The sequence below is a fragment of the Lethenteron reissneri genome, chromosome 32 (assembly GCF_015708825.2).
Source record: "Lethenteron reissneri isolate LAM-NWPU_2019-01 chromosome 32, ASM1570882v1, whole genome shotgun sequence".
NCBI classification, from domain to species: domain Eukaryota; kingdom Metazoa; phylum Chordata; class Hyperoartia; order Petromyzontiformes; family Petromyzontidae; genus Lethenteron; species Lethenteron reissneri.
The window spans coordinates 9,333,194-9,360,540 of NC_083810.1; the positions used below are offsets into that span (position 1 = coordinate 9,333,194).

The 27,347-nt window shown below is 51.0% G+C and overlaps 2 protein-coding genes across 2 annotated transcripts in view; one reads left to right on the forward strand and one right to left on the reverse strand.

Annotated features, from left to right (window-relative positions):
* WDR17 (WD repeat domain 17) overlaps positions 1-8,603 on the reverse strand; it is a 33,848-nt gene extending 25,245 nt beyond the window's left edge. Inside the window, 4 exon segments of the mRNA XM_061563905.1 lie at positions 319-549; positions 2,342-2,525; positions 3,688-3,867; positions 7,923-8,603. Coding sequence (XP_061419889.1) covers positions 319-549; positions 2,342-2,525; positions 3,688-3,810 — 538 coding nt within the window. The 5' untranslated portion in view covers positions 3,811-3,867; positions 7,923-8,603.
* An 11,996-nt stretch (positions 8,604-20,599) lies between these two features.
* On the forward strand, positions 20,600-27,104 carry GEMIN8 (gem nuclear organelle associated protein 8). Its single transcript, XM_061563904.1, has 5 exons — positions 20,600-20,690; positions 22,111-22,250; positions 23,883-24,463; positions 25,377-25,450; positions 25,900-27,104. Exons 1-5 carry the CDS (start codon positions 20,628-20,630, stop codon positions 26,080-26,082), a joined length of 1,041 nt encoding a protein of 346 aa, XP_061419888.1. The 5' UTR covers positions 20,600-20,627; the 3' UTR covers positions 26,083-27,104.
* Positions 27,105-27,347: the final 243 nt, after the last annotated feature.

The following is a 27,347-nucleotide window of genomic DNA, read 5'->3' on the forward strand; positions in this document are numbered from 1 at the left end:
TGGAATCGAGGTGACCACTCCAATGGCTGTCTCGTGTCTCGGTAACCGGCCCTCACCAATCCTGACCTATTGCTGCCACTCTCAAGCTGAACGTTTATTCCGTTTAACCAAGACTCAAAGAGACGGGGATAGAGTCGCATTTGCAAGAGCGAACTGGGTCACCAGAAAAAAACGACGAAAGCAAAGCGAACAATGAAACAAAGAGAAACCAGTGCAACAAAAAAACATTTTAAAAAAATCGAAATTGCCGAGACGTGAATCAACGTCGAAGTGTGAATTCCGTGCGGCGCGATTCGGCTCGGGCAGCGCCGCGGGTACCTGGCTGGAAGATGGAGAGGCTGCCGTCGGTGTGGCCGAACACGAGCTTGCCGGCCTTGCGCGGGTGCCAGCGGAAGAGACAGATGTCGGAGAGGAACGAGTGCGCCTCCTTGTGCATGACGACGCCGCCGTCGGCGCCGCTCGCCGTCCACACGTAGAGCGGCCCGCGGTGCGACACGAACGCTACCGCGTCGCCCGCGTTCCAGCACCAGCTCACCGACGCCGGCACGCCTGCCGCGGGGCGGGGGGGGGCAGCGAGGGGGCAGGCGTGTGAGTTGGTTCACAGTGGGGGTGGGGGGGTAAGAAAGGGAGGGAGGGAAGGAGGGAGGGGGAGGAGGGGGAGGGCTGGAGGGGGGAGGGAGAGGAGGTGGGAGGGAGAGGAGGGGGGAGAGAGAGGAGGGGGAGGTAGGGGGAGGAGAGAGGGAGGAAGAGGGGGAGGAGGGGGGAGGGAGGAGGGGGAGGGAGGAGGGAGGGGGAGGAGGGGGAGGGCCGGAGGGGGGAGGGAGAGGAGGGGGGAGGGAGAGGAGGGGGAGGTAGGGGGAGGAGGGAGGTAGGAAGAGGGGGAGGAGGGGGAGGGAGGAGGGAGGAGGACGAGGGGGGAGGGAGAGGAGAAGGGAAGGAGGGCTGGAGGGAGGGAGAGGAGGGGGTGGAGGGGGGAATTGAGGGGGAGGGAGGGGGGAGGAGGACGGGGAGGAAAAGGAGGGCACGGCTGCCCCTGAAGCTCGCGACCCAGGTTCAAACCCCTGACTACACTTTTGATGCGGCCACGTGTCTCAGCGGACGAGCCAGCGACCCACAGTCCAAACGTCCCGAGTTAACATCCTCGTTGTGGGTCCACTCAGGCTGGCATCCCTCCGGGGGGTGTGAAAATGAAAAATGAGCATCGCTCTGCGGCGAAGTCGACAGTTCTTTTTCTACGGATGGACTCTTCGTTCCTGCCACGGGAATGTGGAATATGCACCAATGGCCCAGACAAATGTTTGTTAATTAAAAAAATTGCACTGTCATTTGACTTAGCGTCGATAAAAAAAAAAAATCAGTACAAATTGATTGTAATTTGTGTCCCCCCCCCCAAAAAAAATATACATGGAAAAGCTGCCAGGGTCTGGGCAACAACAGCATCTGGCCGCCCGTCTTGGTGAGCACACGGGGCCCTCCCCTCGTCACCGCTCCTCCTGCACACGAGGCGGCGGTGACGAGGGGACCTCGTGCGGCACAACGCGACACGACATTCATAAGCAGTTGCCCCGTTTGTGCAATTAACGCGGAACGCACAAATCGTATGACGCACGCGCGTTCAAAATGAAAGAAAAAAAACCCGATGACGACAACGGCAACAACGTCCATGCTCGCGACAGCAAACAATATCGGCGAAATTGTGGTTTGCAACCTCTCGTTCGACCCTGGCACGATCTCTGTTGTTTCCATCACAAGCAGCGGCTTGCTGCTTGCTGTACCTTCCAGGAGGAAGGGTGCGTGTAGGCTGCAGTGTGCGCAGCGGGGAATGACAGCCGCCACATTGCCAAGGCACAACGCGAATCGTGTGAACAAGCGAAGAACTTAGCACCGCGTGCGAGCTGTCTCTGTGATGGTGGCTTTTTGTGACTGGAGAGAGACTCAGGGACCATTATTCTGGATTGGGGGTGAGGCACCTCACCAGTGTTGAGAACCACATCGTAGTTGGATGCACTTTGTTGCGATGTGCGTGCCGCGTGTTCTATAACGATGTCTCAAAGTGTCCCCCTGTGCCCCCCGTATCCCTCATTTCCCCCATCCGCACCCACGTCCCCCTTGCCCCCCCCTTGCCCCCCGTGCCCCATATCCCCCGTGTCCCCGTGTGCCCCCGTATCTCCATGTCCCGTGCCCCCTGTATCCCCCATGCCCTCCATGCCCACGTGTTCCCATTGCCCCCATGCCTCCCTCGCCCCCTTGCCCCCCCCCGCCCCCTAGCCCCCCCCGCCCCCTAGCCCCCCACTGCCTAGCCCCCCCCCCGCCTAGCCCCCCCCCCCCGCCGTGTGCCCACCTTTAGTGGCGTCTAGCCGCGCCACCACGCGCTGCTCGGCCACGTTCCACACCACGAGGAGGCTGTCGGCGCTGGCGCTGGCGAAGACGTCGGCGCTGTGCGGGCTCCACGCGATCGCCGTGATCGTCTTCTTGTGCTCGGACATGATGGCGCGCAGCTTGAACTCATTGTAGCGCTGGTCCAGCTGACGGGCAACGGCAAGCGCAGGCGGCGTCACGCGGTGGAATTCCTTTCACCCGTTACGCTATTATTATAAATTATTTTTTTTACAAAAATTATATGGAACCAGGTAAGGCCCACTGAGCTGAACAGATTTTTTTCAGAAGCGACCTGACCACAAATGATAGCTCAACGAAGTGGCTTATTAACGTCACGTGGCAATTTATGGCAGGCAAATACTCTTAAGCGCACGTCGATTCTGAACGTGGAGGGAGAAACCGGAGGACCTGGAGACAAATACTCAAGACCACGGGGAGAACATGGAAACTCCAAATAAAGAGCAGACGTCAGGGTTTGGATTGAACCCACGACTTCCATTTCTCCACCTCGACACCCCGATGGCTTTTGTTATCCGCCACCCCAACTGACCCGTGGATTTTTTTTTGCAAATGAAGTGAGCGAACCCAGAATGTTGGAACATCCATCCGGTTGCTGACATTTATCCAGAGTTAACCCGGGGACATAACACCGCGTTTAAGAACACATGACCCGTTGTGAAAATGTCAGACAGGTGAACGTGTCTCGAAAGTGACACGGTTACGCCGCGCTATCACCACCACACCTGGGTGAGGCCCGATAATTGGTCAGAGTGGATATGCGAGGCTGTCCATGCAGTGGTCGCGCAGGTCTGCAATCCAGGGTTGGTGGCTCGTACAAATGTTGTGAAACTCCCTTCCAGTGGGCATCGAGGTGATAAACTCTGGCTCGCCAGCAGAAGGCAGTACAGCAAAGTGTGGACTCTAAGGGATAGAGTGTTTCCCCCTCGCACGCGCGGGTCTTCTCCGGGCACTCCGCTTTCCTCCCAAATGTAACATGCATTAATTGGCCAATGACATTAATTTAGAGAGGACTGCAGAACTTGGGCAATTGTTGATAACACCAGCTCGCCGCGTGGCTGCTGCTGCCTTCTCGCTCATCTGTGGTTCCTCGGTCGTGCCTCGAGTCGCCCCCCCTCTCTCTCTCCCTCTCTCTACGAGATCAAAGAAGCGAGTAACCGCGCGTGCGGCGGCGGCGCAGCACCACGAAGCCGAGTCCATTATCGTTGCGCCGCAATCGCACGCCCACACACGCGCTGGGACTTCTATCCGAAACGGCGCACCGATGTCGGCCGTCTGGGCGTGATGTACCTCGTACACGTAGATGGCGAGCGTAGCGCAGTAGGCGAAGCGGCCTCCGCTGGCCGCGCACACGTCTTTGTTCCACGGCTGGCACCCGGCAGCCAGCAGCCCCACCTGCTTGACGCGAGACATCTCCACCAGCAGCGCTCACCCGACTCCCCGCACCCACCCCACCTCTCTCTCTCTCACCTGCCGGCGGGCACAGGTGGGGGTGGGGGGCAGGGGGGTAGGGTCAACAAAGTGAGATTCGCATCAATGCAAGACATTTGGCAATAACACTGTGGCCTTGGAGAGGTTGAACTGTGATGTTGTATGTGATAGGTGACGTTTGGGGCGACGGGCCTGCTTCGCGGGACATACCTGAAGAAGCGACATTGCCCGAAACGTTGCCTTTTATACATTGTGTCTCCTTTTAGGCCCGCAGTGTGTATGCCCAGTGCCTGTGCACTGCTGCCGCTGCAGTATCGTCAAATTATTAGTTTGATAATTATATGGGAACTCTCGATTTTGAGGTCATAGGCGGTGGGTGGGAGGGGGCTCAGGTGAAACTAAATCACGGCTAATGCAAGACACACATCAACGAGGCAATGTGACCACTTGTGTTGTTTGTCTGCGTGGCGCAGCGGTGAATGCGAAGAATGTCGCCCTCTTGTTTTGATTGCTCAACGATTTGACGGGCGTGCTCGACAATTAATTTGCGGTCACATGAGCTCCGAGTCACCGACCCTCTTGCTCGTGATGGGAAACGAAATGTTAAGCCAGAAGCGCGCGTCACGATCAAACCAACCACGCACAATCTGCATCTCGTGTCTATCTTATTACAGACCAATTCAGACCTTATTGGTCACCTCGTGCCCTTTATTCATCTGAATGTTCACCCTACAAAGTCCCATCGCAAGGGAGAAACAGAATTGCTGTTTTTGCACGTATTGAAAAGGCTTTTCGCCGTATGGACCTAAAAAACTCAATTTCCCGGTACAAGAATACTGGGTAAACCGAATGGGTTGACAGCGATGGTGGCGTAGTGACTACATTATCAGCGGCGTAGTAACTACATTACCAGTGGCGTAGTGACTACATTATCAGTAGCGTAGTGACTACATTACCAGTGGTGTAGTGACTACATTACCAGTGGTGTAGTGGCTACATTACCAGTGGTGTAGTGACTACATTATCAGTGGTGTAGTAACTACATTATCAGTGGCGTAGTAACTACATTATCAGTGGTGTAGTGACTACATTACCAGTGGTGTAGTAACTACATTATCAGTGGCGTAGTAACTACATTATCAGTGGCGTAGTAACTACATTATCAGTGGTGTAGTGACTACATTATCAGTGGTGTAGTAACTACATTATCAGTGGCGTAGTAACTACATTAACAGTGGTGTTATAACTACATTATCAGTGGCGTAGTAACTACTTTTACCATTGGTGTAGTGACTACATTACCAGTGGTGCAGTGACTACATTGCCGGGTATATTTTGACTTAAAACTTTCGTGACTGCAGGCATTCATATTCTTGGTTCTTTCGGTAAAGTCACGTAGATAGAACATAAAAAAAAATATATATTTTTAAAAAGCAAAAAACCCACGACGTATTTTTATTTTCTATCTACGTGACTTTACCGAAAAAACCAAGAAAATGTATTACCGGGGTATAATCACGTGGGCTCGATGGTGGCCGTATCGCATGCGCAAACGCATATTGGAAGAGGGGCCGAACGTACATCCGTGTTAGGTGGGAAAGCAGACTGCCAATGTTCTTCTTTGTCTTCTGTGCACGGCTCATGTCGATGCAGCACAACAATGCTCATTTTACACTGGGGTCGTTGAGCCAGAGAGTTGCACTTAGCGATTTGCAGACCGCGTCGCCGTGATGACGCCTCCTTGGTGTTTGTGAAGCGGGCACAGAGTCAGTTTAACACAAACCTGGCTGTCGGCTCATGAAGCCTGATGAAGCTGGTTGTAATTACTGGCGAAACGTCGTACTCAGATTGTAAATGTTGTGGCTTGGCTCTTCAACACACCGGTGTGCTGTACTAGTGACGAATTGGCACGTGACAAACCTTGCTAGTTGGCTGTGTCGGGTGGTGGCGGGTTTGACGACACATTTCTATATTTACGCGATCTAACCCAGAAAAAACCCGTGGCTCTGTTCTGGTTGGCCACAGCCGACGCATATCGTAGAGAGTTTTTTATTAAATTATATAATATTCCCCTCCCCCACCCCCCGATTGGACACAAGTGAACTGTTGACCTTCTAAAAGTGCCGCCGTTGCTGCGAGGGTAGAGCCACAGGAGAAAGCGGTGGTGCCAGTGGTTGGCACACTGATCCGAGTAACCAGTGTATACTCATGTACAATGTGCAGACACAATGCGGGAGACACATTGTACACGTGACAATGTCTGCTTGTCTATTTAATTACAAATAATTTCTACAAGGACGCCAATGATAATTTAGCATTGTGTATTTTGATATCTAGTTTTGAATCGAACTAGAACCCGTATCAAACAGAAGAAGGTCCTTGCCTGTGAATGTCTATGTCATCATCATTGGATTAGGATTTGCATGTCATTTGCAATTAAATACACACAGCATCCTCAAGGGCTTTACATAATCAGCGAATATGGCTTCCATGTGACATAAGGATCAGCCATTATCTATCCGCCGCTGGATGAAGGAGATCCCCGCTCCGTTCCAGTTACTCGCAATCTTGCGAAGCCGCAATCTCATCTCGTTTTTCATAGGCACCTCGAGCCGAGCTTCGGCAAGAGAGAGAACGTCTCCAACGTGCTCCGACTACACAACCGCCGGTGGCGCTCGGCAGCTGAACCTCAACGTGACTGGGCAGAGGTCCGAGGCACGAACTATTTAAACGAAACTATTTTAAAAACGAAAAAACTATTTTTGTTTTATTTTACCAGGTGAGGCCCACTGAGCTATGAAGCTTGTTTCAGACGCGACCGGGCCATAAATGGTAAAATTCCGTTTTTAAAAAAATAAATAAAACACATCCCAGCTGTTGTTCACCTCTTTGTCTCATCATTTTTTTTATCCCGATCCACCTTTAGGAATAATTTCCCGAGGTATGGGCACATTTTGCTTTGATTTCCACGCAGCTGTCTCTCCAGCAATGATTGCGTTGAGTAAACTTCTGCGTGCGTGACTTGCTGAGCTCAGATTTATGTGATGTATATGAATGTCATTCAAGCAAGACTTTTTTTTCCCACTTTGCCCCCGACTTTCAGCGCACGTTCCGTTACACAACACCAGTGGTTTCATAATTCACGGTGAGAACATCCGTTTGTATCATCATTGCTTCTGAAGGGATTTTAATCTGGTGCTTAGAAGCAGTCCAAAGTCTACTACAACCCCTTGAACCTATAGTTTTGTTAAATATCTATTAGACATTGCCTATAATTCGCTTTGTCCCCTCTTGAGCAATATTACCGTGTAACGGGAACAACAACAGCGTGTGAGAGGTCATCATCACTCATGTGCTGTATTTTCCGAGCAACGCAAAAGTAGGTAAAAACGAGCAGAGACGGGATGATGATCATGCTAACTGCGATATCTGTGCAAAGGTGATAATGATTTGTAAATTGGCATTGGAAAGGATTACAAGAGAGAACATCTATTATACTTATCTCCCAGCAAGGACATGACGATAATGAACTCTTTAAAAAAAGTAATTGAGAAAAAGGACATCGAGTAGAGCAAATGGAAAATTTAGAAATTACATCGATTTCTCATGGACAACCCCAATACTGGCAAGGATGCCAATGTATGTATATTGTGCCATACATGTGAATATATATACTGGATACACTGCCTGTATGTGTACTGTACTGTACTCTGAGTGTGGAACTGTGGCGCAGTGCTGATCTCTTCTGCGCTACGAATTCGTCAACCCTACTTTTACATTCCAGGCCACAGCTAACATCGATGGCGAGTAGCATCTCTTGAACAGGTTCTGGGCGGTGGGCCGGTGCGCTCGACTTTAAATGAGCACGGCAGCTGGTGCTGCGTGTAGGCATAAACAGTGAAAGGCAAAGGCGACCGGGCATGGTGATGTCCCACAAAACGACTGGTGCACCCTAACGGCCGAGATAACAGCACTTGCCCTAGCAGTCTGCTAAAGCTCTATGGGGGATATGAGTCTTTGTATGTGTATGTGTGTGTACTGTATATACAAGTTTAACTGTGTGACACACACGTGCACACACTGGGTGCCATCACCTCTCCGCTGTAGGTGACTCCACGCCGCTCACTCGCCCCTGCACGACCCACGCATGGGAGGGCGGTTTCCACCTCGGCTCCCACTCTTCGTTGTGCGGTGAGAGAGCGTGGTGGGGGGGGGGGGGGGGGAGATGGGAGAGTAGGGGGTGAGTGGGAGACAGGAAGAGTGAAAGAGCAAGGAGAACTCGGAGTGCAGGGAGAACTGGCCGTGCAGAGATGGTGGAATTATTGGGTAGAGTGGGAGAGCAGGGAGAGTTAGAGAACAGAGAAGTTGAAGGGTGGGAGAATGGGAGAGTGGGGAGAATTGGGAAAATGGGGAGAAATGGGAGAGTGGGAGAGAGTGGGAGACGGAAAGAGTGGCAGCGAGAGCGGGAGAACTGGGAGAGGGGGGGGGGCACGAGAGCGGGGATAGTAGGAAAGTAGGGTGAGCGGGGAGAGTCGGGGAGAGAGAAGAGTGTGAGAGAAGGGAGAGTCGGGGGGACCGGTGAAACAGGACGAGAGGGAGAGCTGGGAACGCTCTGGAGGCCTCGCCGTGCCAGACCTGAGCGCAGTGGGCGCCTCGTCTCGTTGCGAACTCCAGTCACGTCTCCCTGCCTCCCTCTCTCCCTCCCCCTTGCTCCCTCCTTCCCCCTTGCTCCCTCCTACTCCCTACTCCACCGCCTGAAATATCCACCACTCACACGGGCGCTGTCCACACAGGGGGTGCTGAATCCACCGATATGGGGGGAGGAGGGGAAACTGGGGGAGGGGGTTATGGGGCTGGGGGGCAAGGGGAGGGGCTGGTAAAGCAGATGAGCAGCCCTGGATTAATTAAACCAATCACGATACCGTTGATTTTACCGATTCCGGGACACGATTCGATTCAGTAATTGCCTCCATGTTTCGCGATACAAATGAAACGGAAAGAAACGATTCCTTCTGGTGTAATTCATAAGTGTGAGAATCGATTTAATTTACGAATCGTTACACCTCGGTGTTTTACAATGATCCAACGATTCGTTTTGTTATATCGAGTCCAAGGTTTACAGCGAGCGCAGTGTATGAATTCGTTATGTTTTATTGGTATGTGCTGTACCTGTGCGTGATTCACAGCACTAAACAAAATAAGAAATCTATTCAATGCACTTATGCTGTTCGTTACTATTTAAATGTTATTGACAAATCTGTTGAGTTGTTTTGTTATTTAATGTGAACCAAACTCGTGAATCGGATCGAAGCAGGAATCGTGACAATTCATGGATTCATGGAGGGGGGGGGGTCAATAGGGGGTGAGGGGCGGGGCTGGGAGGGTGAGGGGCGGGGCTGGGAGGGTGAGGGGCGGGGCTGGGAGGATGAGGGGCGGGGCTGGGAAGCTAAGGGGTGGGGCTGGGAGGGTGAGGGGCGGGGCTGGCAGAATTATATGTAAAATGGGGCTTTGGGTCACGCCGATGGTGGAGACTGGTCACGGCGTGGCAGCCAAGGCAGGGATCAAACGCCCGAGAGACGCCCACCGCGCAGGAGACGGAGCGATAAAGATGAGCTCGTGCGCGAGAGGGAGACGAATTGTCGCAGCAACCGGGGAGATAATGGCCATGGCTTTTGAAGATTCCTTCATCCAGCAGTGGATAGATGATGGCCGATGCTACTGATGGTGAGCTTGGGTCGAAATTAAAGGTGAAGAGGTGGGGGGGCGTGAGACCGGGGTGATGGATGAGGGGAGGGGGGATGGGTGGGTGTGTGGGGGGAGGGGTTAATGGGATGAGGGCAGAGGCTGTTGCCGGAGTGAGGAGAGGGGGTTAGGGGGATAAGGAGTGGGGGGGTAGGGAGATGAGGGGGGGGGGTCCAGGGGACGAGGGGAGGGGGCTGCTGGGTTCAGGCTAAAGGTTTTGGGGGGTGAGAGATGAGCAAAGGAGTTCGGGAGGGTGAGGGGAGGGGCCTCGTGGGATAAGAGGAGGGGGAGGGGTAAGTGGGGTCTGAAAGGGGGGGAGGAAGAGGGATGCCCAGACAAAGCAATTGAATGGCGACGTTAAATACCCGCGCAGCCAATCAGAAGCACGGCGTTGGGTTCTCCGTTGCTTCGCAACCCCACTTATCAACCGCAGAGAGGGGGCGGGGTGGAAGGGTCACGTGGTCATTTTGGACCGTACCAAGACTCAATGCGAAAGAGGGGGGGGGGGCACTGGTGATGATGATGGGTGATGATGATGGGTGATGATAATGGGTGATGATGATGGGTGATGGGTGGTGATGATGATGGGTGGTGATGATGATGGGTGATGATGGTGATGGGTGGTGATGATGATGGGTGATGATGGGTGATGATTATCGCTGATGATGATGGTGATGGGTGGTGATGATGATGGGTGGTGATGATGATGGGTGATGATGTGTGGTGGTGATGATGATGGGTGATGATGGGTGGTGGTGATGATGATGGGTGATGATGGGTGATGGGTGGTGATGATGATGGTGATGGGTGGTGATGATGATGGTGATGGGTGGTGATGATGATGATGGGTGATGATGGGTGGTGGTGATGATGATGGGTGATGGGTGGTGGGTGGTGATGATGGGTGATGGGTGGTGGGTGGTGATGATGATGATGATGGGTGATGATGATGGGTGATGATGGGTGGTGGTGATGATGGGTGATGATGGGTGATGATTGGTGGTGGTGATGATGATGGGTGATGATGGGTGATGGGTGGTGATGATGATGGTGATGGGTGGTGATGGGTGGTGATGATGATGTGTGATGATGATGGGTGATGATGATGGGTGATAGGTGGTGGTGATGATGATGGGTGATGATGATGGGTGATAGGTGGTGGTGATGATGATGGGTGATGGGTGGTGATGATGATGGTGCATCATCTGCAGATGACGTGCACACGCAGCGTAAAATATGTGCGCGTGGCCTCAAAGTGCACCTAGCCTGGCACAGGCGCCGTGGTAATGTCACCGGCGAGTCCAGTATTGGTATTGTGAGGGAGCAGTGTGCACTTTGCTTGTTATAAACACATGGGGCCAGCAACAAACAGCACTATCCACATACCCTGCCCACTCGCCGCTGACCTTTACCAACCCCTACAGACGCGAGATACCGAGAGAGCTTTGGGGGGCAATACCTTCATCCAGCAGTGGATTGACAAGAGGTTGTATATTATACATTATTATTCTGTGTGTGTCTGTGCAGTATCCAGATGTCTTGTGACCCCCATGTAATGGTCCTTTAAAAAAAACAAGTAATGGTTATTCGTTCGTTCATAAGAGTTATTTCAAACAGAAATGGATATGCAAAGGGCAACACGTGTTATGGGTCAATTAAGCTGTGGGTCACAAGACATCTGGAGCACCCTGCACACAGGGAATGGGTCTCCCACTCCTGCGGAGACACAGGTGTGCATTCAATTATCAATACCACCCCGCGGCGTCTATGGCAACCAGATGGTTTCCATAGGGAGTGGAAGGAGGGGCACTGCCCCCCCCCCCCATAACCCCATCCACCACACACACCACCTCACACCACCACACACCTTACACCACCTCACACCACACCCACACACACCACCTTACACCACACACACCTTACACCACCTCACACCACACACACCGCAAACACCTCACACCACCTCACACCACCACACACTACCACACACCACACACACCACCTCACATCACACACACCCTACACCACCACACACCACACACCACCTCACACCACACACCACCTCACACCACCTACACCACCTCACACCACCACACACACCCTACACCACCACACACCACCTTAGACCACACACCACCTCACACCACCCACACGCTACACCACCTCACACCACCACACACTACCACACACCACCCACCACCTAACACCACACACCACCTCACACCACACACCACCCACACCCTACACCACCACACACCACCTCACACCACACACCACCTCACACCCCACACACTACCACACACCACACACACCACCTCACATCACATCACCACACACCTTACACCACCTGACACCACCTCACACCACCACATTACCACCTCACACCCCACCCACACCGCCACACCCCTTACACCACACCCCCTTACACCACCACAACACACCGCACCCGCACACACCACACACCGCACACACCGCACACCACACACACCACACACACCGCACACACCGCACACACCACACACCGCACTCCACCTAGGGGAGGCCCAGGACCGGTTCAGATAATCGTCACTGGTGTCGATCGTGAATCGAACTCAGACCGTCGGGTTCATAGGGAGAGCGAGCGAACCGCTACACCACCGCTCCATACACACACAGACACGCGCCCTATCCACAATCACACACACTAAACGGCTTACATGCTGTGCATAACCCCACACACACACACCATACACACAGCATACCCGGCACAACTTAGGCGCACACTGTAACACAGCGTACACAATACATCTACACACACAATACACACCACACGCAATACACCACTTCACACCACACACACAATACACACCACCCAACAATATACAGCACACCTTACACCACACACACCTTACACCACTTCACATCACACACACCTTACACACCACACACACCTTACACCACTTCACACCTTACACACCACACACACCACACACACACCACACACACCTTACATCACACACCATACACACCATACACACAGCATACCCGGGCACAACTTAGTTGCAGACTGTAACACAGCGTACACCATACATCTACACGCACAATACACACCACCCACACCTCACACCACACACACAATACACACCACCCACACCTCACACACAATACACACCACTCACACCACACACAATACACACCACACATACCACACACACCTTACACTACACAAACAATACACACCACCCACACCTTACACCACACACACCTCACACAATACACACCATACACACCACACACACAATACACACCACGCACACCATACACACCACACACACCATGCACGCACGCACACTTCACCCTCCTGACAGGGGGCCCTTAATGGCAGGTGATTAGCCACGGCCTGCGGGGACAAATTATAATGTGGTCGTATCAAGTCGCGTGAACACGCGCCAGTGCTGATGTGAACAATTATTACTTCATAATTACCACTAACATTTCCCCAGCCACAATGCGTTATGCTTCACGCACTAAATACCTCTGATACCCAGTTAGTCGTAATAATATGATGAGTAAGACAAGCTATTTGACTATATTTACTTACGGCCTCGTGTCAATTCACGACTGGACGAAAGTTGTTTGACCATACTTCACCACACTGGTCAGTGCGGGTTGGTGAATTAGGGAAAGGGGACTAGGACTGAGATGAGATATCGCTTGATCGCCACTGATGTCGACGGGTTCATGGCACAGTGCGCTAACCACTGTGCCACCACTCCCCAGTCAAATACTATATTGTTATTACACTGTGGTATTTTCATCAACCCACACTGCCTGGTTAAAGAGCCGCCACGACCTGCATGGCGTGGGAGTCCCTCATTTAGCAGCGGATTGACAAAAATGTCTAATTTGATATTCATCTGGCAATGTCTCAAATCTGTGAGTCTGCCCGTAGCCTCAGTTTTTGTCTTGGAATGTATCGCAATCGGAATCCTTGCATTGGTATTCATTTCATTTGAATGGCATTCACGTAAGCACGCTGATCCACAGAGATGCGTTACCTCCACTATACAATACAGAAACGCCTGACCGAAAAAAAAACCCTTAGCGACGCTGGCACGGGGATATATATTTATTTATATATTTCAAGGGAGCAGTTTCCACGTTGGGGAATTAGGCGAAACCCACAGGTGTCGAAATCAGCCTCTTCTTACAACAGATAAGTGCTCAACCCTGACACTGTATCTACATTGCCAATGGAGTTGTTGCGATGAGTCAATTATGAAGACCATTAACCAAGTATCAAATTATGATCCGCTCCTTCTATTGTATTGTGCTCGATTGCACGGACGCGTTTGAATGTGGTGTCCGCCCACACATTCCTGCCTCGTGAATGCGGGAAACCCCTTACAAGCCACGCCCCCATCGTGACGCGCAATTGTGCCGGTAACGTCACCAAGCCCAAACCCGTCACCTCCCGTTCAGCGGCACATATGGGCACAGAAATTCGCCTTTCTGAATGAATCGCTTTTTTGCTCTGTTCGTTTGCAATTTCTGGGGGGGGGGGGGGGGGGGCTTCAAGCACAGTGGCACTTTCCACCAGCCCCCACCGACCCCCCCCTGCACCCACTTTCCTCTTTTCTAGCAAGTTTTTATACGTAACATCTCACATGTTTATAAAAGAAAACGTTAAATGTGATCTCTCTGGATTATAACAAAGGCACTCAATACGTTCGTCAATAATTCTTGTAGTCTTAAAAGTAAACATACAATAGGCGACGTTTCTGGCAATGACCCTTCTCCCTGGCACATACATGAGCAATGCATTAACTTGATGAAGAGAAGTGTTTGCATCAATTGATGTGGATCACCACATGCCAGGAAACCATGCTTGGTATGTTAGGAGTTGATGGCAACCCTTTGATCAATTCAACCGGTTTTGAATCAATTCAATCCAAAACAGCAAAATATGTATTCTTGGTTCTTTCGGTGGCGGTTTTTTCAAATTTTCTTGCTGTGGTTTTTACATCTGATGATGATTGTTTGTTTGTGTAGCAATCGAAACGTCGTGAGAATTTTTATTGTTTTATTTTTATCATTTTATTATTTCCCTTCTACGTGACTTTACCGAAAGAACCAAGAATATGAATCTCTACAGTCACGAAAGATTTAAATCGAAAAGCTAAATATGTTTAAATTTTTGTTTCGTTCATATTGGATCGTTTTTTTGTTAACAGAGTAATCATACATATACGCCCGCACCACTATGGACGGACAGACGGAGGGGAGTTGTAAAATGTAAAACACAAAAACAGGAACGGAGTCTAAACGAGTGAGAGGAAAGCGGAGACAGAAGCGAGTGACTGTTTTCTGTTAAGTTTATTTCGTTTAACTGGGCAAGCACCCAAGGAACAAAGATAAAGTACCATTTGCAAGAGTGACCTGGGTCACCGGGGATGGCAGTAGCAACACCCGACGAACTACAAATAAATCAGAACAAGAAGACACCTTCTTGTTTTTTTCGGTAAAGTCACATCGAAGGAAAATAATAAAATAATAAAAATAAAACATAAAATAATTCTCACGACGTTTCGGCCACAACGCAAGCAGCCGTCTTCAGGTGAAGAACAGGTCTGTCGGAAAGACAGCGTCTGAATGACACCGTTAAGCGCTTTCATAATCGAACTACGGCCCATAACATCTAACGGAGAGTGCCTTTGCCTGCAGACGTCGAGCAGTTCACAAACATTGGTTCAAGCAAGCCCGAATCTGCCGATGAGACGATGAAGATGGGCACCTGTCCAGAGTTGAGCTCGTGTTGAACCAACGCTGCAGAAATGACGCACTCCCAGAAGGCCGTGTGGCTGATAAAATGTTTATGTGAAGGTGGTATATTGTCTGCTTAAATATTGTGTTGCTTATACTGTATTCTCCACAGGGATGGACGCTCCTATGAGAGAAGTGGATTTATTAACCGAAACGATTGGACCAGCAAACGTTTAATGGGACTTAGGACTTTGACATAGTGATGTCTGTCTCAACACACCCTGTGAATGAAAGTAACCGTATTAAATGTTTCGAATAATTTGCTGAAGATCATGCCCTTTGGTTCTTATAAAGAATGTCATCAACTAATCTGAGAATTTATTCATATTTTCTCCATTTTATTCATATTTTTTTCTCCATTCCTATTAGTTTGTTTACATCTCCCATACATTTTTGGACCAGCATCATCTTCTAATTCTGCTGTGAATAACTCTGGCGAAAGCGTGCCTCCTCGTCTGACTCTCCGTCTCACGTGCATTATGATGCCTGTTGTTCATGTGATACATACCTTCACATAAGCCGCCATATATTTGCAAGTAACATCGTGTCTCGTCATATACTATCTTGTCTCGAAAGATACCCATCATGTATAGACCCATACTATCACGTAAAAAACAAAACAAACCATCATACCCAAGCATGTACCATCACGTCCCGGCATGTACCATCTTGCTTTGTGGATTTGGCGAGGTGTGAATATGAATGGGAGGCAAGCATGAGGTCCTTAGTCTCGCTCGCGTGATTTCAGACTAACCCCCCCCCCACATCACGACAATGCAATGCACTTTCACGCACAACACCCGACCCTCGCACCTATATAGACCCATTAATGGAATGGATTTGCCGTATTCTTCAGAAAGTGGACGCTCCAAAAACTTGCGCCCGGTGTCAATCAAATTACACAAAGGCAAAGACCACCGCCCCCCCCCCCTTCCGTATAACCTTTGACACACTATATTCTTGGTTCTTTTGGTAAAGTCACGTAGAAAGGAAATAATAAAATAATAAAAAGATTTCCCTTCTACGTGACTTTACCGAAAGAACCAAGAATATGAATCCCTGTAGTCACGAAAGCTTTAAATCAAAACTTTGACACACTATTGAAGCGAGTGCCATTAGCGAGCACCTGTTAAGGCTGGCACAGGCCACGAGGTGGCTGGATGTGACCAGCACCACATCCGGCCACCTTTGTCTCCCCAGTTGTAGTCTTTTTACACACCGCATCAGGTACTCATTTAAGGCTGAGTTGACCTAAGGTAGGCCCAGCATGGGTCACAGATCACTGGTGTTGGCCGTGAGCGGTATTCGAACTCGGGTTGCTGGGAAAGCTGATCACACACGCATACTGCATAAGATGCACCCCCAACTTTATATTTGAAAAGCATTGGGGGGTAAAAGTTCCTATTATAATACGGAACATACGGTACTTTAAAACGACAGGATAAATAACCTAAATCACACGCAAGGCATGCTTCTTGAGCAACTGCTGCAGGCTTTGTAATAAACTTTGTTTTCTTAAGCGAATTATTTGGTCAAGCTGCTTCTGCTTGCAGCGTCGGCAAAGGTGCATAGGAACAAAAAACAAACTCAAGTCATTCGTCAATAACAATGTGGCCTAAAATTTCAATTTAAAGCTTTCGTGACTGCAGGGATTCATCTTCTTGGTTCTTTCGGCAAAGTCACGTATTTTTCTTCTACGTGACTTTACCGAAAGAACCAAGAAAATGTGGCCTTAATTAAAAAAGGCGACGTTTTGAGCAATGGCCCTTCATAGCACAGATGGGGTCATAGCGCAGAACGTCACCTATCACTCTATCTCGTTTTCTTCTTCTAAGGACAAATGTGCGGAGTGTTTCTGCTTTCTTGAGCTACCGTCGTATGCTCCGGATTATAAGACGCACCGCCCCCACCCACACCTCTTCTGTTTCAAGGGTTGGGTTGTGCGATTGAAGTGGAATCGTTTTGTCGCCAAAAGAAACGCGTGGCGCCTCGCCCCCAGACAGGACGCCACAGCAACGGCATGAATGAAGGCTTAGGGGAAGAGGTGTTTTGAATGTACATTTACATCCATTGTTGTCACTCCACTGCTAGATGGAGGCCTCCTACCCCACTCCGAGAGTTGCTTGGCTATACCTCATTATTTGCCACTCATTAAAGTTAGCCGTGGCCTGGAATCTAACTGAGTTGGCCAGCATTATAGTGCGGTGCGCTAACCACTGCCCACCACCGCTTCACCTCCGAGCAACAATAACAATCTTTCCCTGTATACAGGAAAGCCGAAATGAGCCCCAGGACCCATTTTTTAGGGGGCTTCTGCATTTCGCTGTTTGGCCAATTCCACGTGTGAGTATTTGGCTTCGTGTGAGAGAGCACCTGGAGAAAACAAGCGTGCGAGGGGACAGCGCTCAGAGGGCCACACAGATGGATTTAATTCACGTATGTAGATCCAAGTGAAATGTGTTGTTTGTGAACAAAACACACTGATTTGCTGCCATCTCCTGGCCACCTCCTCTGCCTCGCTACGTAGAATGACATAAGACTTTCATCCGTCAGCCTTTAAGAAAACTGATTATTGTTTAAATCGTATTTGTTTAGCTCTTAATTTGGCAAAATTCCATCTCCAAGAATTACAAATGACCAATGTCACTATTATGCGACGAACATACATACTCTAGGTGGCAGAGCGGGTGGGGAGGTGCTGGCCTCTTGCCGTGTGGACCACAGGTCACTTAAGGTATCTTTGGGGTAACTCTGTGTTGTCCACTTCCGCGGGCGGTTTTTACTATCTATCACGAAGGGGGGTTGTAACTGTCCTGCGAGAGATCCAAAACGGAGTCTCCGTCTCAAGACATGCCAGAATAAAATTAGGAAGTAAAATATCAGGAATACATTTTTTTTAAAATACAACAGCATCTCGTTTAAACAGAGAAACACTTTGACTTCTGAATAAAGTTACAATTTTATATAAATTTAAGGACAAAAAAATCACAACGCAAGACAGCATTGTCAGAGCAGTGTCTGCTTACACGCTCAAGTGCACAACATCAGCCGCCTCGCCATTCACAGCAGACAAAGGCCAACCGAGGCGACCTGGGCGTAAAATCAATGACTATTAAATGACAGAGATAATGGAGGGGACAAAGAGAAATGTGTGGCCATGGCAAAACGGACCTCCGTGGTCGCCCGTGTGGCGTCAAAGATAAAATGGCATCGACATGAATGATTACGCTCGCGTGTCTGGAACGTGTCCCAGCCACGCGGGCACAAGAGTGTGGTGCTGATGGTGTCTGCGTGGCTGCAGGCGATGGATGTGGCCATGGCAGTGATGTAAGAAGCATGGTGGTGGTGGTGGGTGGGTGTGTGGTTGATGGTGATGGTGGTTACGGTGTGTGTGTGTGTGTGTGGAAAGTAGTGATGATATTGGTGTGAGTGATGAGGTTGGTGGTTGTAATGGTGAGTGATGGTGATGGGGATGATTAAGGACAATAGGGATGCACGGGAGAGGATGCAGGCGAAGTTGAATGAGCACAGGAAGGAAATCAGAAACGGACACAGGATATGACCGCTCACTGGCAGAAACAAGCAGAGGAGATGGAAGATAATGGTGTGAGTGAAGGCGTGTGTGATGGTGTGATGTGGTGGTGAGCGATGGTGACAATGATATGATGTTGGTGGAAATGGTGCCACGTGTGGTGGTGATAATGATGTCGATAATGATGCGCGATGGTGGTGATGTGTGGGTTGTAGTGATGGTGGTGGCCTCCCGTAGGTCGACTCAGCCTCAAATGAGTACCTGGTGCGATGTGTAAACACATTGCCACTAGGGAGACAAAGGCGGCTGGGCGTGGTGCTGGCCACCCCCCCCCCCACTCCCTCGTGTGTCGTTCCGGCCTTCATAGGTGCTCGCTAACATCACTTGCCCTAATAGTATTTGAAGGCTACATGGGGAATCTTTGTCTTTGTTGATCTGGTAGTTGTGTGTGGATTCTCGTGATGGTGGTGGTGATGTGTGGTTAAGTTATCACGGCAGGGGGGCACAGGTGGTGCATCGGCCAGTCATCTCTGTCAGTCGACCCATGGCACCACCTGAGTCTGCTCCCGTGACCTCCTGCCAGCGGGCGTTCGACACTTCACGTGGCCTTTAACGTGTACCTAGCCTGGCACAAGCGCCGTTTGTGACGTCACCGTCACTTTGTGGCGAATGTGGATGATGGTGGCCGTGATATTGATGGTGTTCATTGTTGACACGCTTTGCGCCGTACATTTGGATCTGAAATCTAAGATCTCGCATGAAAAAAATTGACATCTCAATGAACTCTCAGTTTAATTATTTAGTTTTTTTTAAATCGTTAATTATTGTGTATCTTGACGGTCTTACACAATAATATTTACGGTTATTAGTGGCGAATATTCACTTATTCAGCGAAGGAGCTGTCTCGGGCTGAGCTCCAGAAAATATTTTCCCATTCCTGCCGGGTGGTGAGAGGGGGGGGGGATAGAAAGTTCCATACAATAATTCACGCCTAATTAATCCCAATTTACTTGAACTATTTTCCCCCCATTAAAAAAAAAACCCCACAAAAGATGAAAATCTTTCTTGATTTGAATCTTTCGTGACTGCAGGAATCCATTCTCTTTAGTTCTTTCGGTAAAATCACGTAGGTAGAAAAAGAAAATAAAACCAAAAATAATATATCACGACGTTACGTGACTTTATCGAAAGAACCAAAGACTAAATTTCGATTTAAAGCTTTCGTGACTGCAGCGATTCATATTCTTGGTTCTTTCGGTAAAGTCACGTAGAAGAGAAATAATAAAGTAATAAAAATAAAAAAATATTTTAGACTTTATTCTACGTGACTTTACCGAAAGAACCAAGAAAACCCAAGACTACTAAAATATTCTTAGGTTTTTTCGGTAAAGTCACGTAGGTAAAAACATTAAAAAGTAAAATAAAAATCACGACGTTTCGGAGGCAACACAAGCTTCCGTCTTCAGGTGGAAGCTTGTGTTGCCTTCGAAACGTCGTGATTTTTATTTTATTTTATTTTACTTTTTAATGTTTTTGCCTACGTGACTTTACCGAAAAAACCTAAGAATATGAATCATTGCAGTCACGAAAGCTTCAGATCTAGGACTACTAAAATCTTTGCTTCTCTTACTCTTTTCAATTGCAAAATCGCCGCGGTACCTTAGCTGGTGCGGGGCGGGGGGGCGGTCTCCAATGTGAACCTCCGGTACAGTCGTGCGGGCAAATGGTCGCGGCCCCTCACCGCGCACGTTGCCCGACTCACGGGCGAGCCATGGCAGGACGCGAGGTAAGGAGCCATGTGGCCACGGCAAGACAAAGATCCCCCGTGTAGCCTTCACAGACTGTAGGGGCAAGTGCTGTTAGCGAGCACCTATGAAGGCCGGCACGGCACACGAGGGGGTGGGTGGCCAACACCACGCCCGGCCGCCTTTGTCTCTCTAGTGACAGTGTTTACACATCGCACCAGGTACTCATTTGAGGCTGAGTCGACCTAGGGGAGGCCCCGATAATCGTCACTGGGCGTTGGCCGTGAGCGGGAATCGAACTTGGGTCGCCAAGTTCACAGCGCAGCGTAGCGCGCTAACCGCTGCACCACCGCTCCTCCACATTGTGGCCTTGTGGGACAATCGTCTTCAGGCTGTGTTCTAGGATGTGGTGGTGGGGGTGCTATTATCGCTTGTTTAGCCGTGGCAGGGTGACGGCTGTGTGACGGCTGTGTGCAGGGTGACGGCTGTGTGTAGATGAGCCCACAATGAGGCCTCGTCAGATCAGGGAAGCTAAGCCGAGCCTGAATATTGCGTGGATGTGTTGCAACATGAACACAGGATTTGTTTGGGTTAGATCGCGTAAAAGTCCGTGTCGTCGGTTGTAAATGCTGTGGCTTTGCTCTCCAACACAGCGCTGTGCTGTACCAGTGACGAATGGGCCACGTGCTGTTTACGTGACAAACCTTACTAAGTTGGCTGTGTCGGGTGGTGGCGGGTTTAACGACACGTTTATACATTTACGCGATTTAACCCACCCAAAAAAACGTGTAATTGTAGATGGTATTGGTCGCGAAAGGCTGCGTGTTGAAGTGCATACAAACAGGTTGACGCGGAGCAAAGTGTGTGCTCCCCAACTTCGCTTAACCCCGCACTGATAACGGTGGTGAGGTTTACGTGAAATGACCCCCCTTCATCCAGCAGTGGACTGAGAATGAGGTAGCAACTTCGGTTGCCACCTGTCCGGGGATCTGCATCGGGATGGTGGGAATCAATTTGGTGCCGAGATGTGTGGCACCTCCCTTCAGCACGCTTGGCTACGTACGGCGCGAAAGAAGTTCAACGTATAGTAACATCCATGTTGCATACCGCACGTGTTTAGTAGACACAGGCTGACCGAGAACTATATCCGGGGTTCGGTCTAAAGTGGGAAAAAGTTGGCAACCTTAGGGGGCAGACAATACCCACTCAATGACCCCGACATCAAACCCGTGTGTGTGTGTGGCCTCCCCTAGGTGGACTCGGCCTCAAATAAGTACCTGGTTGCGGTGTGTAAACATCGCCACCAGGGGAGACAAAGGCGGCCGGGCGCGGTGTTGGCAACCCACCCCCTCGTGCGCCGTTTCCGCCCTTCATAGGTGCTACTACTCGCAAACAGCACTTGCCCCAACACTCCTCAAGGCGATACGGGGGGGGGGGCTTCTTTGTCTTTGTGGCGTGCAGGAAGAGGCGACGGCTGTGACGGGGGGCTCCGCGTGGTACGCGCACCCCGTGTACGCGCGCTACTGGAGCCACTACCGCGGCGCGCAGGCCTGGACGAAGAGGCACCGGAACGCGCGGCGGAGAGCGCTGACGGAGGCCGCGTGAGTGGGCGCCGTTACCATGACCCATAGATACACCACCTAGCCACCTACCCCATGCCTAACTAGCCAGCCAACTCATTACACGACTCATAGATACACCACCCAGCCACCTACCCCATGCCTAACTAGCCAGCCAGCCCCTTACACGACCCATAGATACACCGCCCAGCCACCTACCCCATGCCTAACTAGCCAACCAACTCATTACACGACCCATAGATACACCCGCCCAGCCACCTACCCCATGCCTAACTAGCCAGCCAGCGCATTACACGACCCATAGATACACCAGCCAGGCACTTCCCCCATGCCTAACTAGCCAACCAACTCATTACATGACCCATAGATACACCAGCCAGGCACTTCCCCCATGCCTAACTAGCCAACCAACTCATTACACGACCCATAGATACACCCGCCCAGCCACCTACCCCATGCCTAACTAGCCAGCCAACTCATTACATGACTCATAGATACACCAGCCAGGCACTTCCCCCATGCCTAACTAGCCAGCCAGCCCATTACACGACCCATAGATACACCAGCCAGGCACTTCCCCCATGCCTAACTAGCCAACCAACTCATTACACGACCCATAGATACACCCGCCCAGCCACCTACCCCATGCCTAACTAGCCAGCCAACTCATTACACGACCCATAGATACACCCACCCAGCCACCTACCCCATGCCTAACTAGCCAGCCAGCGCATTACACGACCCATAGATACACCAGCCAGGCACTTCCCCCATGCCTAACTAGCCAGCCAACTCATTACATGACCCATAGATACACCAGCCAGGCACTTCCCCCATGCCTAACTAGCCAGCCAGCCCATTACACGACCCATAGATACACCAGCCAGGCACTTCCCCCATTAACTAGCCAGCCAGCCGATTACACGACCCATAAATACACCACCCAGCCACTTCCCCCATGCCTAACTAGCCAGCCAGCGCATTACACGACCCATAGATACACCAGCCAGGCACTTCCCCCATGCCTAACTAGCCAACCAACTCATTACATGACCCATAGATACACCACCCAGCCACTTCCCCCATGCCTAACTAGCCAGCCAGCGCATTACACGACCCATAGATACACCAGCCAGCCACTTCCCCCATGCCTAACTAGCCAGCCAGCGCATTACACGACCCATAGATACACCAGCCAGGCACTTCCCCCATGCCTAACTAGCCAGCCAGCCCATTAAACGACTCATAGATACACCAGCCAGGCACTATAACGATCTCTAACTAGCCCACTACATGACCCATAAATACGCAAGCTAGCCAGCCATTAGCCCTATGTCTAACCATCCAACCAGCCTATGTAGCCAGCCAGTCCTATATCACCGTCGGCCATACTCAATCCACTGCTGGATTGAAGGCCTCTCCAAGTCATCACCATCTCCCAGTCCTGTAATGTAGCAATCCGAGCACCTTCTCACAAGCTCATGTCACTCACCGTGTCTGTGGTTGACGTCCTCTCCTTTGGTTGCCACTCCGACGTTAGTCTCGACCACCGGCCTTCATCCCTTCTAGCTATGTGTGCTGCCCAATCTCTCTTCATGTTCTATATTTGTTTTATTCCCGAGTTGAATTTGTTTTCTCTTTGTCGCTGCACAGGCAAGGCCTGGACTGGAGCTGCCTAGTCGGGCTCCCATTTCCGTACGATCCGTCGCATCCCTACGCTGCATCTCACCACGGCCCCCAATCACACCCTCCGCAAGCTGCCGGCCATCAGAGACGTCATCATCAGCAGCAGCATCATTATCATCATCAGCATCATCATCAGCATCATCATCATCAGAAGCACGAGGAAGTGCCAGAACATCATCACTTCTCGACACAGGCTACCGAGCATCAGAGAGAGCATCAGCAGCATCATCACCACAATCAGCAGCAGCAGCATCCTTATCATCAGCAGCATCATCATCAGAAGCACGAGGAAGTGCCAGAACATCATCACTTCTCGACACAGGCTACCGAGCATCAGAGAGAGCATCAGCAGCATTATCACCACAATCAGCAGCAGCAGCGGCAGCATTGGCAGCAGCAACTGATTGAGGAAGTGCCGGATCTGAGGAGCGAAGAACCAGACGAGGATTCAGAGTCCGAGTCGGAGTCGGAGGCGGAGAGCGACGTGGAGATCACGGACGAGCTGCGCGCGTATTTCGCCGAGACGGAGCGACACCGCGAGGAGAGGAGTGAGTGCCGATGAGCCGGGCGCCGGACCCATCGCAACCGCTCACTCACCGCAGGCGTCGCACCCCGCGTAACTTTTATCGCCTAGGTATCGAATCCATCACTCTTGTCGCTCGACGACCCACGTCTCACTAGAATCTTGCAGGCAAACGTTGTAGGTGTCATCAGGAAGAGGGTGTGTTGTGATTGGTGGCAGACGTTTTCTACCAAAGTTTTGCGGCCTTAGGTAATATCAATTTCTGCAATGGCCCATGCATTCTTAGCCAGATGATGGTGGCGGCGGCTCACGAAACCTGTAACCCAGCACTGGAGGTGAGGGTTGGGGGATCATGTAAAATGTTGTGAAGCTCCCTTGCCGTTGGGTGGCGAGTTGCCATACCCTGACTCGCCAGGAGAAGGCGGGGAACAGCAACTGGACTAATCTCGATCTGCCAAATCCGTATGTTACAGGCTGTTGCCCAACTTGCAAGCGTGGGCTTTCTCTGGGCGCTCTGGTTTTCCTCCAAAGTGCATGAACACCACAATAATTGGCCGAAGACATCTTCATTTTTAAAGTCATATCATGCAGGACCCTCCTGAAAAAGAGTCGTTAGACTCGGGTGTGGTTGCCTAGGTTCAGTTATTTGGTCTCTTGAAGTGTGGCATTCATAGGCCCTGTCTGTGCTGATAGCGCCCTCTGCAGGCTGCGTTTGCTGCACTGCATGCACTCTTTAAATTATGAATCGCATCCCGCTGTGCTTTAGTTAAATCCGTGAGAGTCCACAAACCCCTCGTGTGTGCCTCATCAGCTTTCATGGGTACACTCGCTAAAAGCACTTGCCCTAACAGTCTGTCAAAAGCTATTTGGAGGATCATTGTCATTGCACATGTGCACTCATGTGATCGGCGCTAATGCCAGTGCTCTCTCCCTCTCAGGGCTGGAGCAGGAGCAGGAAGATGAGCGAGTGGAGGGAATGGTGTGGGCAGATGAGCCGCCGGGGGCGAGGCAGGTAATGAGCTCGCTCACCTCGACTCGTCTGACACGGAACTCGCATCACAATCAATGTGTGTGTGTGTGTGTGTACGTAAGTGCACGTGCATGTTTGTGTAGCCGCGTGTGTACATGCATGTGTGGGGAGTGGTAGTGTTGTAGTGGTTAGCGCGCGGCGCTACGAAGCCGGCGACCCGAGTTCGATTCCCGTTCACGGCCAACACCAGTGACGATTATCTGAACCGGTCCTGGGCCTTCCTTTGGTCGACTCGGCCTTAAATGAGTACCTGGTGCGGTGTGTAATCCTCTCCACTGGGGAGACGGAGGCGGCCGGGCGTGGTGGTGGCCACCCCACCCCCCCTCGTGTGCCGTGACGCCCTTCATAGGTACTCGCTAACAGCACTTGCCCCAACAGCATGTTGAAGGCTAAACGCAGGGGATCTTTGCGTTCTGCGTGTGCGCGTGCAGGCGAGTAGCCAGGCTCCACAAGAACGGCCGGGCGAGCGTCGGCGCGTCGAGATGGCGCGTCTGTACGGCGAGGAGGCGTGCGTACGGATCCTCGCGCTGGAAGCCGCGATGCAGCTGTCGTTCGACCAGCACTGCGACCGCACGCGGCCAAAGTACTGGCCCATCATCCCACTCAAGCTGTGACGGCGACGAACAGGCGCTTGGCCCATTAACGCCAGTCAAGCATTGGGCACGCAGCCACAGCTACCAGTGATAGCGCCGGTCCATTTCACCCCTTGAGGACTTTTTCACTCATGTCTTTCAACTTCGCGTCCATCCAACTCAAGTTAATGGCCCCACATCCGGCCGAAAGGCACTGGCCCCATTACGCACGTGGAGTCAATGGACATACAGCTGCAGGACGGAATGATAATCGATTCCTGGATGTGATCGTGACCCTGAAACGTGACCTTTCGTCAGCTCGTGGACGGGCTGAACTCCTGCATCCCTGTCGTTCACACGAGTGAGTCGACCAGGGTGTTCCATCGGTGTCGTCGGCTGAAATGTCAACATTTTTAGCAGCTCCGTTTCTAAATGTTAAATTCCTCTCCACCGTATGGTGTTTGTGTGTGCACGTATGTTTGTTATGTGAGAGTGAGTGTGGTGTATGTGTGTGTTTGTATGTGTGAGGAGCGGTCGCGCGCTGTGCTATGAACCCGGCGACCCGAGTTCGATTCTCGCTCACGGCCAACACCGGTGACGATTATCTGAACCGCTCCTGGGCCTCCCCTAGGTCGACTCAGCCTCAAATGAGTACCTGGTGCAGTGTGTAAAAACATCGCCACTGGGGAGACAAAGACGGTCGGGCGTGGTGTTGGCCACCCCACCCCCTCGTGTACCGTGCCGGCCTTCATAGGTGCTCCTTAACAGCACTTGCCCCTACAGTCTGTTAAGGTTATACGGGGGATCTTTGTTTTTTTGGAGAGTGGTAGCACAGTTTAGTGATCAACATCGTCACTGGAAAGCCAAAGGCTGCTGGCCATTGTTTTGCGCCAGCCTTAATAGGCACTGTTCATAGTACTTGCCCAAACAGTATACGTTGGCAAAAAGAGAGGGATGCTTGTATTTTTTTGTATGCGTGTGTGTGTGTGTAATTTAGAATGTTTTGAAAGGTGCAGTGGGAAATTTAGTTCTGAGGGTTCAATAATAAACAAATAAAAACTTGACCGCGTCGTTGTTGCTGTTGTAATTTCTCTGACGTTAGTTTAAGGGAGGCTGTTAAAGTGCATACTTGTGAAGTAGCGGACGAGATTAAGGCGCAGCCCTGCAGTTGCCAGCTCACGGCACCGCTCGGGAGCTCCCACCTCAAGAGGGACATTTTGGGGCCTCCTCTTGCATGCTGTTGCATGCTGGCCAGACGACTTTGAAAAGACGCGAGGCTAACCCACACTTTACCCCACCATCAAGCG